At 46.4% G+C, this 14,217-nt stretch overlaps 1 protein-coding gene across 6 annotated transcripts in view; it reads left to right on the top strand.

The window, feature by feature from the left end:
• LUC7L (LUC7 like) overlaps positions 1-4,757 on the top strand; it is a 29,751-nt gene extending 24,994 nt beyond the window's left edge. For 4 of the 6 annotated variants that reach the window (XM_070568889.1, XM_070568892.1, XM_070568890.1 and 1 more), the window contains 4 exons: positions 1,194-1,282; positions 2,924-2,953; positions 3,417-3,584; positions 4,399-4,757. In XM_070568889.1, coding sequence (XP_070424990.1) covers positions 1,194-1,282; positions 2,924-2,953; positions 3,417-3,584; positions 4,399-4,540 — 429 coding nt within the window. In that variant the 3' untranslated portion in view covers positions 4,541-4,757. Of the gene's footprint in view, positions 1-1,193; positions 1,283-2,923; positions 2,954-3,416; positions 3,622-4,398 lie in introns of all 6 variants that reach the window. The other 2 variants (XM_070568891.1, XM_070568894.1) reach the window with 1 other exon arrangement.
• Positions 4,758-14,217: the final 9,460 nt, after the last annotated feature.

The raw sequence follows: 14,217 nt of genomic DNA on the forward strand, positions 1-14,217 counted from the left end.
AGAGGTGTTCACACTTGAAGGTCACGCACCAAGGTAGACCCAGGATGGTGAAAGCAAGCAGGTGTGGGAGGATAGTTTTTTAGAGAGTAGGGAGGGTTTGGAAAGGAGTGATGCCAGACATGTTCTTGGTCATATCTGCTGTAGGAAGAGTCTGCATGGTGCTGAGGTGCTGAAACTTGCACCCTTAACCTAACTCGCCCATCCTCCTGTGCCTGCTCCCGGCACAGGACAAGTAAAGTCCGAGGGGTCAGGCTGGAGGTGTCAGGTGGGAAGGCTCTCACACCTTGCGAGTGCTTTGCAGCGGAGAGTTGGCCTCTCCCAGTTCTTGCTGTGCTCTCTTATCCTGAGGGCCTGGTTCCAGTTCGCACTGAGGTTTAAGATCATCTTTCACACCTTTGTGGACATGAGAAGACTGGTGCCCTTTTGGCTCACTACTCTTACTGACTTCCCCTCAGGGCTTCATTTCACTTGGCAGAGAGATGAGGACACTGAAAGGCTGTGGTTGATATTAGGGGTGGAGCGTGTGGACCTAGTGCTTTGATGTGGTCCCAGATTGGACCTGGTGCTCTCAACTGAGCTGGGTGGATAGTGGTCCAGTTGTGAAGTTTCTCAAGGCCGCCTCTGCCTGTTGCATTTTCTTTTCCGTTGTTTCACAACCAAGCCCAATGAGTCAAGGGTTGAGCTTGGTGTTGAAAGCCAGCTGTGGTGGGTTCATGGCCCACCTCCCCCGGCCTGCTGTCTTCCGTGAGGCCAGGGCTAAAGCCAGTGCAGCGCCCTGAGGACAGGCTGCTCCTTGACCTCAGGAGCTTGGCTACTGGCAGCAAGGTGTGTTTGGTCAGACACGTGTGTTCTCTTTTACCGTAAACTTCGTGGAGTCTCCTTTGGGTAAAAAACTAACTTTCTGGATTGATTTGAAGCAATGTGATAAATTTCCTGTGACTTAGTAGTACAGCTCCTCTTAGAATATGCAGTTTGTCACTGAATTGATAGAATGTAATGATAAAGCAATTTTTTCATGTGTTTTCCATTGTTTAAGAGGTTTTAAAAATGACTGTTCCTGTTTTGTAAGAGTTTCTCTTAGATTTTTAAATTCCCAGTGCTGAGGTTGTATAAAGGTGCTTTGTTAAACAACGTTCACACTCTAGTTTGTGCAACTTGCTCTTCTCTCATTTTGCAATTTTTCATTTATTTAGAAAACTGTGGCTGAAAAGCAGGAGAAGAGAAATCAGGATCGACTGAGGAGGAGAGAGGAGAGGGAGCGGGAGGAGCGGCTGAGCAGGAGGTGAGCCCCTGGCCGTGCCCTGCCCGAGGAGACCCCTTCTCCATTCACTGCAGTGTTGCTCGTGACAGTTGAGGTCCGCCAAGTCCCTACCTGGCCGTTAACAGAAACGACAGACATGCAGTTTGTTCAGTTGAATGAGGTCTTGGCTGGCCCAGGAGGGCCTGTGTGTGCACAGTTGTGCAACAAGGAACAGGGCCATCCCATGCTGCACAAGCAGCTGTGGAGAAGACCAGGTTCTAACCTGGAGAGGTACACATCCCCCAAGGGCTGAAGAAGAAGAAGAGGGAGAAGGCCTCGCTGCACCCTGCCTCCTGTGGGTGCAGCCCTTCACCAACAGGACAGGCAGGAGCTGAGATTCTCTGGAGCTGGAGCATGCTCTGTCACACTGCCGTGCCCTGCTGTGGGTGAGATCCCCCACAGAATGGCCTTGGGGCCAGTGGAGGAGGGGCGGGACCTCTTGCCCTGTTGAGAACGAGAGTAGGTGGTAGGGATGGAGGCAGTGAGAACAGTGAGGGGCTGGGGGAGAGTCCGGAAGAGGGAGGTGGCAGTTTGAACCAGCTGAGGGCTGGACCGGTCTGGGTGTGTTCTGGGGGTAGAACTGATAGCATTTGCTGGTAGATGGATGTGAGGCTTGCAAAGGGAGACTGGAGCTGGCCTCACAGTTTCTGGCCTGGAATGGCCACTTACAGAGCTGGAACGACTGGGAGCAGTGTAGTGGGGTGAGGAGGATGTGGGGAGTAGAATTTGGCTCTGGCCATATTTGGTTTGAGATCCCTGAGAGACTTCCAAATATTTTCTCCTCTTCCTGGGTTTCCTTTGCTGTGCAGAAGCTTTTTAGTTTGATGTAGTCCCACTTGTTTGTCTTTGGTCTTCTTGCCTATCCTTTTTAATTTTAATTTTTGATGACTAAGTTTTTATAAAACTATTTTGAACAAGGACTCTAGTGGTCATCCTTGTATATGTTTGAGTGTTTTGTAAAATGCACTGGAATTTCTGGGACAAAGGAACTTAGTATAGTAATATTGGTAGGTGTTGCAAAAATTGCTTTCCAAGAGGCTTTGTCAGATTATCCTCTAGCCACATGGTGTGTGAGCATCTTTTGTCACTTCCTGCTTAGCACATGGTGGCAATCTTGTAAATTTCTGCTGTAGAGCAGGTGTAAATGAGACCTCATCGTAAAGCTCATCTTGGATTGCTGGTTGTAGCTTATTTCCCAGTGAGCCCGTGTGACCCTCACCTGGCAGCGAACCTGTGGTGGAAACTTGAGGCTTTGCATTAACTTCAGTGTCTTTTGGTGACTTCGGATTCTGCCCAGCCCTGTGTCTGTTGCATGACTGTCTGCGTGGTTTTGCTAGTGTCTACTGTACAGATTTGGCAAAGCCACTTGTTGAACTTGGTGCAGCTTCTGACCCCTGGGTGCTGGTTTCTTCCTTCTGCCACATAGCAGCTCGGGGCTGGGGGTTGGGGGTGGGTCTCATCCCATGAGCATTGAGACTTGGTGCTACAGGCCTGAGAACGAGTGAGCAGCTAGAAAGTAACAGGTCTGTGGCAAGTTGACCCTTCTCCACCCTGTGGGCTTGGGGCACCTTCCCTCAGGCGGATCTGTTTTTGGGAAATTGTTAATATTTTTTTCCATTTTAGGTCTGGATCAAGAACCAGAGATCGCAGGAGGTAGGTTTCCAAATCCATTCCAGTGTTCTCAGCCAAGTGTTCTTTTCCACGTGCGTTTTTCTCATATAACTTCTGTAACTTCATGATTAGTATCTGGTAGGCAGGGCTGGCTAGTGAAGGGTGGGGCATGGGCAAGGCTTGAGCCCCATCTGTCATTGAGTTGGTTGGGGCTTAACACAGCAGAGGGATCCACTGTCACTGAGAGTTGGAGGGTCCGGCAGAGGCCTGCAGGGCGGCCAGGAGGTTCCTGGCAAGATGCTTTCAGAAAGTATCGGTGGAAAAGGTCTGGCCATAATTTTTTTTGACCAGAGGTTAATTGATGGGATTCTTGTGAAACCCCAGTTGTAAATTTGTGGGAGGAAAGGGGAGATATCAGTAAAGCATCAAGCAGAACCTGTGGCGAGAGGAGGGGCATTGGGTGAGGCCATCACCACCTACAGAGCCTTCTGGTTGTGTGCTGCAGGTCGCGCTCCCGGGACCGGCGTCGGAGGCGGTCAAGATCTACCTCCAGAGAGCGCCGAAAGTCTTCCCGGTCCCGGTCCCGAGACAGACACCGGCGCCACCGCAGCCGTTCCCGGAGCCACAGCCGGGGCCACCGCCGGGCTTCTAGGGACCGGAGTGCGAAATACAAGTAACTACTCTGACTCCTTCGGTAGCTGCAACCAGGAGTGAGCCCCTTCTCTTTGTGTTCCCAGGGTCCACTGGGGGTCTGTCATCAGGGCCTGTTGGCTGTACCTGGTAGGGATGGGGCTGGGCTTTGCTCAGGAGCCTGGCTGGGCACCTGGAGGACTGAGTGTTGGGGCTGGAGGAGTTGTGAGTGGGAGCCCTAAGCTGAGAGCAGATGGACTTAGGGCTGGGACAGTTGAGAGGCTGTGCTGATGGTCAGACATGGGCGTGGCCCCTGCCAGGTGGCCTGCTGTGTTCAGGGGCTGCATACTCACCGTCACTGGCATACACAGAGCCCCTGAGACTTGTGTCCTGACCAGGCCTGCTTACCTCTGTTGTGGGGTTTTTTTGGTTTGTTTATTTTTAAGGAAAGACCAAAAAACACCGCTCATGGTCACCTTCAGGGACAACCACTGTTAGCACTTTGGTATGCTTGATTTTAGTCTTTTTTCCTATATTATTTTATATAATGGATTATATTTTATATGTGTACTTTTATTGTATTTTCCTTTGCTCCATTTACATTATAGCGAAAGCTTTTCCTGTTATTAGAAATCTTTGCAAATGTCACTTTGTAGTGGCTGCCTAACGGTACCTATACAGTGAGATGGGCATGAGACAGCAGGCCTGGCTGCCCTTTTGCCTGCTGTGGGTTCCCCCCAGGTATGATGGGTCTTGGCCTTCCCTGACCTGGCATTGAGGGTCCAAGTTGTTGGTGCCTGAGGAGCCAGCCAGGGGGAGCGCCAGCCTCTACTGAGCCTCTGGTTCCCCTTTCCCAGATTCTCCAGAGAGCGGGCATCGAGGGAGGAGTCCTGGGAGCACGGACGGAGCGAGCGGGGGGCCCCGGACTGGAAGCTCGAGAGCTCCAACGGGAAGACTGCTTCTCGGAGGTCGGAGGAGAAGGAGGCTGGCGAGATCTGAACCCACGCCTGCGCACTGTAAATAGTCTGATAAACGAATGACACGGCTTAAAGTTACCCTTTATATTTGCTGATACAACTCATCTTTTGTAGTTTAAGATTTCTATTGTTTTGGAGCTAGCTGTGAGTTTCTAGAGATGTACAGAGTTGCTCCTGTGTTCTGGGGTTATGTTGAGTAGGAATAAATAAATCTGACAGACTGCCTCCTGACTGCTGCAGTGAGGTCTCTGCTGTCCCTCTGTGCTCAAGAGACGTCACCATGGCCCTCCCACGGGAGGTGCTGACACAGCAGCACCCTCTCAGAAATTGTGGCTTACTGTTGGATTCCCCTTTGAGTTTTGTCATCTGACCCTACTATACACACACTGACTGGAGCCAGGTGTGCACAGCTGTCTGCAGGGCTGTCTGCTCATGTCCTTTCTGAGTCTGAGCTGCCGAGCTCTGCCCTTCAGTGCAGACACAGTAGGCTCCAATGGGGGTGAGGGACATGCCCATTCTGCATCCATTTCTTTAGGAAGGGCTGCCCGTCTGGTCTGCTGTTAGTGTGGCCTTAACCTGGCATTCCAGCTCAGGCAAGCTACCCTGCAGTTCCCCTTTTAGAGTTACTTAGGGCGAAGACAGACTCTTGGACAATATCCACATCACAGCCATGGCGTCCTCAGAGCAGAGTGCTGGAATTTGACTCACGCTCAGGGAGGGCTTGTGTCACCCGCTCTCAACTCTTCTGCTGCAGGTCCTGCGAGACCAAAACGAGCCCTTCGGGAAAGGGTAGCTGGAAGGTGTTGGCTTTTTTTTTGGCTGAGGAAGATTCACCCTGAGCTAACATCCATGCTAGTCTTCCTCTCTTTTTTACTTTGGGCCACCACCACAGCATGGCTGCTAACAGAGTGGTTTAGGTTCATGCCTGGGAACCAAACCTGGGCTGCCAAAGCTGAGTGCACTGAACTTAACCACTAGGCCACCAGGGCTGGCCTTCCTTTTTCGACTTTTCTGGGGGCTTTTCTTTGTTTTTGGAGGAAGGTTCTGATGGCCACATTGTGAAAGCAGTGATCCCCACCCCTCTGTGCAGAGGCTGGTTGGCTCCATGTGCACATGGGACCTGGGTCTGGATCTGTGGCCACTAGCACCATTATGTGGCTGTTGGTCCTACTCTGGACTCTGCTGCCACTGTCTGTCCCCTTCTAGGAGGACGTGTGGGTAGGTGGACTGCTCTGCTGGCCTGTGACACAGGTGTTCCCTGGCTGGCTGTGCATGGGAAAGGAGTGCAGTGTCAGGAGGGTGTCCCTCCACCCAAGAGGCACTACACCTGTGGCCCAGACTGGGCCAGACCAGAATCAACCTCACTGGAACATAACTCTGGTCCCATAGTGGGAGACTACTAAAAAGTGGGTGGTAAACATCTCTGCTTGGTAGGTGGTGTGGACGCCAAGCTGGCTGGATAGAGGCATGCCCTGTTCAGTTTGGAAGTGGACACAAATTAGTGGAAAGCCTCAAGTGGATAAGGGTGGTCCTGGGAGGGGAGAGGCAAAGAGGATGAGAGCTGGGGTCATGGGTTCCTGACTCAATTGTGCAGTCTGGCCTGTGACATGTTGAGGGCTGGACTGAAGCAGGCAGAGGGCACCTCAGCTTGAGCAGCTTGGTGGGGGCACACCTCCCACCTCTGTCCTTCATCTCCTGGAGGAGTGGAGTATTTTTTTCTTTTCATGTTGTAAAATACACTAAGACTTACTTTAACCACTTGTAAGTCTGCAGTTGAGTGGCATTAAGTGTGCTCATGTTGTGCAGCCATTACCACCATCCATGCAGGGGTGGTTTTGAAAAGGCAGAGGGAGGATGTCCCTGGACTTAGGAGTAGGCCTGGGGTCCCAGCACGAAAGCAGGTAGGGGCTGGGGTCGAGACAGCCCCCTGGCTACAATCCGGGGAAGAAAGGACTAGAGGAACTGTACTGGCCCTGCAGCCTGCATGGGAGTCCAAAGGGTCCAGAGCAGGGCCCATCCTTGGGGAGCAAATACCCTGGGGTTCACCAGGAGGCCCTCAGCCCTCACTGTGTCTTGCAGATATGTGGATATCCTCCTAGAACAGTAGGGATGCTCAGCAGCTGGCTGCACTTGGCTGGGCCTGGGAGCTGGGAGGGCTTCCTAGGGGAGGGGGTGTGCACGGGCAGTGATCTCCACCTGGGAATGGGATGGTGGCCTCGGTGGGGTTTGGGACCCACACTTGGTCCTGCCTTCGGGCACCATTGGATCATTTGAGTGGTTCTTGGACTTTCTCGTGTGTCAGAATCAGCTCGAGGACTTGTTAAAACAGGTTGCTGGCCCCCCCACACCCCCTAAGGCTTTCTCTTGGGCTGCAGAGGGGCCCAAAAACTTAGACCTCTTTTATTATTTTGTTGGTAGCTTTTTTTTTATTGCAATAAACTCAACATGAAATGCAACATTTTTCTTTTAACTTGGGCATGCTTTATGTTTTTATTTTCAAGTAATACATATACATAGAAACATTTAAATAGCACAAAAAGTTATACAGTGGAACCTAAATCTCCCGTTTTCTCTAACTGCCAGGCGCCTTGAATGGGATCTCAGTTACCAGTATTTTGTATTTTCTTCCAAAAAGGCCTATACAAGAATATAAATAAATGAACTTTCCTCCACACACAAATAGCAATATATTAGGCACACTATTTTACACTTGACTGAACAATATATTTTGGAGATTGTTCCATATCAATCAGTATACGTGGGAAAATTCAACATTTTAACCTCTAAAAGTGTACACTTTAGTGGGTTTTATTATATTCACAGTGTTATGCTATCTAGTTTACCACTGTGTAGTTGCAGAACACTTTCATCACTCCGACAGGAAATCCTGTACCCATTGACAGTCACTCCCCCTGACCTCCAGTTCCCCACCCCTAGATGACCACTAACATACTTTCTGTCTCTCTGGGTCTGGACATTTTGTGTAAGTGGAGGCACACAGTAAGGGACCTGTGACTAGCTTCTTTTACTGAGCATAGTGTGCAAGATTCATTCGCGCTGTAGCCTGTGTCAGTACCAAGAATGTGAGTGTCCTGGGCTGTTGGGGCTGCTGATCCGGACACTGAGAGCTGGAATAGGGGCAGATACTTTGTATGTGATGTGGAGGCAGCAGGAGAGGGGGTCCCAGGAGCTGGGGTGCCAGTGTCAAACCCTGAATGACATCTCTTCTGGGATGTGAACTGAGATGCTCTCTGACTTCTTAGAGCAGGGTCCCAGCTCTTGCCCTCAGGGCACATGCAGAGTATAGTGGTTGTTCTGTTTGGAGCTTAGGAAGAGAGGGTGGTGTCATCATGTCCTCAGTTGCTGATACAACATATTCCTTTTATGTCCACTGCACAGCTCCTTTGCCAGCCCCCTAGACAACCCTTCCTCTACTTCACCTGCATCCCCACAGTTGCTTAACCTGGGCATTCCACTGCATGAGGCTATAGCACCATGTGGCCCAGCATGCTGGGTTGCAGGTGACAAAGCTGATGGCTGCTCATGGACAGGCACAAGGTCTGCCACTAGGTCCCCGTGGTCTCTAGCACAGCCCGTGAAGAAGGACTGGCCATCCCCACAGGAGTGCCAGCTGAGGTGGCCTACCCTCCCCCGGAGGTCATCCAGGAGCCCACAGGGAAGGCCCAAGATGTCCCTGAGGGTATTTCCTGAGCACTCACAGTTCTCTGGTGCTTTCCAGCCCCTTGCTCCTGCTCTTCCCTCTGTCCCTCCCTGGGGCTCCTGGTTCCCATGGTCGTGTCTTCCAGCTGCATTGTGTCTGCCTCCTCACCTGCTGCCTGACTTCGTGCTGAGGGGCTGCTTTCCCAAGGAGGTTGTGCAGAGGGTGCCCATGCTGTGCTGTCCTCACAGTCTGGGAGAGGAGCAGTGGTGAGGGGCGAGCAGAGAGGACTCCCAGACCCAGGTCGCCACCTTTTAAAAGATTTTTATTGAGGTATAATTGACAAATAACATATTAGTTTCAGGTGTACAACATAATGATTCCATATACATATATATTGTGAAGTGATCACCACAGTAGGTTTAGTTAATATCCATAGCCACATGTAGTCACAAAAGTTTTTTTCCTTGTGGTGATAACTTTTAAGCTCTACTCAGCAACTTTCAAATATACAAAATAGTATTGTACATAATACTGTGTATATAAATATGTAGTCATATAAAACAATGCATTATGTTTTCTTGGGCTGCCTTCTGAGGCAGCCAAGACCACTGGAGCAACCCCCCCCCCCCCCAAGGTCTAGTGTGCCTGGGACTCAAGGCTAATCAACCCCCCAGCTGAGCCCAGCCTCTCTCCCTACAGAAGAGAGTATAAAACACAGAGAGTAAGAAACAAGCCCTGCTATCAGAAAATTTACCATTTCCTCTACAAGATTTTTTATACAAACCCACGGTAACCACTGAACAAATAGAAGAGAGACACAAATGATAAAGAGAAAAATGAGAAAACCATCATGGGGATTACCAAACTGAATTGGCTGTCTGAAATATATGGGACAAGAAACAAGGGAAATATAGAACAACCAGAAAAGAAGTGATAAAATGGCAGCATTAAGCCCTCGTATATCAGTAATCACTCTAAATGTAAATGGATTGAATTCTCCAATTAAAAAAAAACAAGAGTGGCTGGATGGATTAAAAAAACAAGACCCAACAATATGCTGCCTCCAGGAAACACAGCTTTAAAGACAAACACGGGCTCAGAGTGAAGGGATGGAAGACGATACTCCAAGATAAGGGCAAACAAAAGAAAATAGGTGTTGCCTTACTTATATCAGCCAAAGTAAACTTCAAGATAAAACAGTTAATGAGAGACAAAGAGGGGCAGTATATAATGGTAAAAGGGACACTCCACCAAGCAGGCATAACACTTACAAATATATTTGGACCCAACACAGGAGCCCCAAAGTACATAAAGCAACCATTAACAAGCCTAAAAAGGAGATAGTAACAACAGCACAATAATAGTAGGGGACCTTGACACCCCCACTTACATCAATAGATCATCCAGACAGAAAGTCAATGAGGAAATAGCAGAAATAAATGAACAACTAGACCAGATGGACTTCATGTATAGAACACTCATCCAGAAACAGCAGAATGCACATTGTTTGCAAATGCACATGGAACGTTCTGGATGATAGACTGTATATTGGGAAACGAGGGGAGCCTCAATAAATTTAAGAAGACTTAAATATCAAGCACCTTTTCCAACCATAATGCTATGAAACTAGAAGTCAGCTACAAAAAAAAGGGAAAGTAACAAATATGTGGAGACTAAACAACATGCCAATGAACAAACAATGGATCATTGAAGAAATTAAAGGAGAAATTAAAAAATGGAGACAAATGAAAATACACCATACCAACTCATATGGGATGCAGCAAAAGTGGTCCGAAGAGGGAAATTCATAGCAATACAGGCCCACCTTAACAAACAAAAAAAGTCAAATAAGCAATCTTAAACTGTACCTAACAGAATTAGAAAAAGAACAAAGCTCAAAGTCAGCAGAAGGCGGGAAATAGTAAAAATTAGAGCAGAAATAAATGAACTGAAACGAAAAAACCAGTAGAAGGCAGAGTGATGTCAGCATCATGGTGGAGTGAGTTTTCCCAGTAATCTCTCTCCTCCACTATACAACGAAAAAGACAGTCATACTCCAACAGAGGACCTCCACACACAACACAAAAAACATTGGAGAGACCCACACAGCCATACGACGGAGGGCAGAGAGACTGGAGCTCCCCTCAGAGGAGGTGGAACAGGGTAAGAGAAAATGTTGCTCACTGCCCTAAAGACTGCAATCTGGGACCGCAGGAGGCCTCCAAGAGGGAAGGAACAGGGCAGGGGATGTTCGTTTGCAGGAACATCTAGGATCCCTGAGGGCCCTTGCAGCTAGAGGGAGGATCTCTCCCAGGGTGAAAGCTTTCATGGGGTGGGGGGTGACCTTATCAAGCCAACATCCCCAGGAGAGCAGATAGCAAGAGCAGAGGGAGAAAACTTGAGAGCACTCAGGAGAAAGTGCCCCTCCCCCCACCCATACAGTGTGGCTCCAGGCCCTGGGATCTCTGCTGAAGGCAGAGACCTCAGAATACGTGGCTCTTGACCCCACCCAGCGGCAATAGGTGATAACTGCGACCAAATAACACCAGAATGAGAAAAAAGAGGCACTCCTAGCAATATCAAACATTCTATTAGAGCTCCAGACCAGAGAGAAAATGACAAGTACCAAGAAATTAGTCCTGAGGACACAGAAATATGTAATCTAAGTGACAAAGAATTCAAAATAGCCATCAAAAAACTCAACGAGTTAAAAGAGAATGTAGAGAAACAATTCAACGAGTTCAGAAGCTACTTCACAAGAGAGATCAAAACTATAAAGAATCAATCAGAAATGTTAGAGATAAAAGACACAATGGAAGAAATAAAACAAAATATGGATTCCCTGAATGCTCAAGTGGACACCATAGAGGAGCATATCAGCATAATCGAAGACAGACGTGTTGAAATGCTCCAGATGGAGGAGAGAGAACAAAGACTAAAAAGAAGAAAGTCTCTGAGAAATATTTAATTGCAATTATGTTGCAACTTGGAAATGCAACATAAGAATTATAGGTATTACAGAAGGCGAAGAGAAGGATAATGGAGTAGAAAGCTTGTTCAAAGAAATAATAGCAGAGAACTTCCCAAACCTAGGGAAGGAGATGGAAATCCATGTGGAAGAGGCTACCAGAGCTCCTAAATATGTCAATGTACAAAAACCTACTACAAGGCATATAGTAGTGAAACTGGCAAAAGTGAATGACAAAGAAAGAATATTAAGGGCAGCAAGGCAGAAGAAAATAACCTACAAAGGAACGCCTATCAGGCTTTCAGTGGTTTTCTCTGCAGAAGCCTTACAAGCTAGGAGAGACTAGAATGACATATTCAAATCTTTGAAGCACAAAAACTTTCAGCCAAGAATATTTTACCCAGTGAAAATATCCTTCAGATATGATGGAGAAATAAAAACTTTCTGAGACAAACATAAGATAAGGAAGTTTGTAGCCACGAGACCGCTCCCCGCCCCATACACAGAAGAAGTCCTCAAGAAGGCCCTCGTATCTGAAAAAAAAAAAAAAAAAAAAAAAGGCAGGGTAGAAAGGAGTTACAAAGCACGGAGTAAGGAGATAAATAGGCAGATAGAATCAGAGCAGGTTAGCAAATACCCAAGTATAGCATTAAAGACAAAGGGAAGGAAAACACCAAAAACAAAGATAATCTTGTCATTTTAACCACAAACTCGTAAGATGGAACAAGATGTGAGAAAAACAACTTAGGAGGGGAAGAGGAAAGGGACTGAATCAGTTTAGTCTAAAGAAATAAGAGGCCATCAGAAAAGAGACTGTCTTATCCACGAGATTTTGAATACAAACCTCAGGGTAACCACTAAACAAAAAGAGCAGAATGGAGACGCAAATAATATATAAGGAGAAAACAAAGAAACACAACAGAAAAAATGACATAACTCGATTGGTAGAACAAAATGCACAGGACGAGAAACAAAGGAATTGCAGGAGAACCAGAAAATGAGTGATAAAATGGCAGCAGTAAGCCGTCATATATCAATAATCACCCTAAATGTGAATAGATTGAATTCTCCAATAAAAAGACACAGAGTTGAGATGGATTAAAGAACATGACCCAACAATATGCTGTCTCCAGGGAAACACATCTCAGCTCCAATGACAAACACAGGCTCAGAGTGAAGGGATGGAACATGATACTCCAAGCTAATGGCAAACAAAAGAAAGCAGGTGTTGGGCTGGCCCCGTGGCCGAGTGGTTAAGTTCGCGCGCTCCGCTGCAGGTGGCCCAGTGTTTCGTTAGTTCGAATCCTGGGCGCGGACATGGCACTGCTCATCAGACCACGCTGAGGCAGCGTCCCACATGCCACAACTAGAAGAACCCACAACGAAGAATACACAACTATGTACCGGGGGGCTTTGGGGAGAAAAAGGAAAAAATAAAATCTTTAAAAAAAAAAAAAAGAAAGCAGGTGTTGCCATACTTAAATCAGACAAAGTAGACTTCAAGATAAGGCAGGTAAAAAGAGACAAAGAGGGACAGTATATAATGATCAAAAGGACACTCCATCAAGAAGAAGTAACACTTATAAATATCCATGCACCCAACACAGAAGCACCAAAGTACATAAAGCAACTATTAACAAACCTAAAAGAGACATTAATAATAACACAATAATAGTGGGGGACCTCAACACTCCATTCACATCAATGGATAGATCATCCAGACAGAAAATCAACAAGGAAAAGTGGAATTAAATGAAAAGCTAGACCAGTTGGACTTAATAGACGTATATAGAACACTCCATCCAAAAACAGCAGAATACACATTCTTCTCAAGTGTGCATGCAACATTCTCAAGAATAAACCGTATGTTGGGAAACAAGGCAAGCCTCAATAAACTTAAGAAGATTGAAATAACAAGAAGCATCTTTTCTGATCACAATGCTGTAAAGCTAGAAATTACAAGAAAAAATCTGAGAAAGGGGCAAAGATGTGGATACTAAACATGTTATTGAACAAGCAATGGATCATTGAAGAAATTAAAGGAGAAATTAAAAAATATCTGGAGACACATGAAAATGAAAACATACCATAGCAACTCATGGGATGCAGCAAAAGCCATATTAAGAGGGAAATTCATTGCAGTACAGGCTTACCTGAACAAACAAGAAAAATCCCAAATAAGCAATGCCAAACTACACCTAATTGAATTAGAAAAAGAAGAACAAAGCCCAAAGTAGAAGGAGAGAAATAATAAAAATCAGAGCAGAAATAAATGCTTATTGAAACAAAAAAGGCAGTAGAAAGGATCAAGGAAACAAAGAGCTGGTTCTTTGAGAAAATAAATAAAATTGACAACCCCCTAGCCAGACTTACAAAGAAAAAAAGAAAGAAAGCTCAGATAAATAAAATTAGAAATGAAAGAGGAAGAATAAGAATGGATACCACAGAAATACAACAGATTATAAGAGAATACTATGAAAAACTATATGCCAACAAAATGGACAATCTAGAGGAAATGGATAAATTCTTAGACTCTTAGAATCTCCCAAAGCTGAATCAAGAAGAAATAAAGAATCTGAATCGACCAATCACAAGTAAAGAGATTGAAACAGCCATCAAAAGCATCCCAAAGAATAAAAGCCCAGGACCAGACGGCTTCCCTGGGGAATTCTACCAAACTTTCAGAGAGGATTTAATACCTATCCTTCTCATGCTATTCCAAAAAATTAGGGAAGATGAATGCTTCCTAATACATTCTACGAGGCCAACATCATTCTGATACCAAAGCCTGACGAGGACAACACAAAAAAGGCAAACTACAGGCCAATATCGCTGATGAACATAGATGCAAAAATCCTCAACAAAATATTGGCAACCCAAATACAGCAATACATCAAAAAGATCATACATCATGATCAAGTGGGATTCATACCAGAGACACAGGGATGGTTCAACATCCACAAATCAATCAACGTGATACAGCACATTAACAAAATGAGAAATAAAAACCACATGATCATCTCAGTAGGCTCAGAGAAAACATTTGACAAGATCCAACAGCCATTTATGA

The sequence above is a fragment of the Equus przewalskii genome, chromosome 12 (genome assembly GCF_037783145.1).
Source record: "Equus przewalskii isolate Varuska chromosome 12, EquPr2, whole genome shotgun sequence".
NCBI classification, from domain to species: Eukaryota; Metazoa; Chordata; class Mammalia; order Perissodactyla; family Equidae; genus Equus; species Equus przewalskii.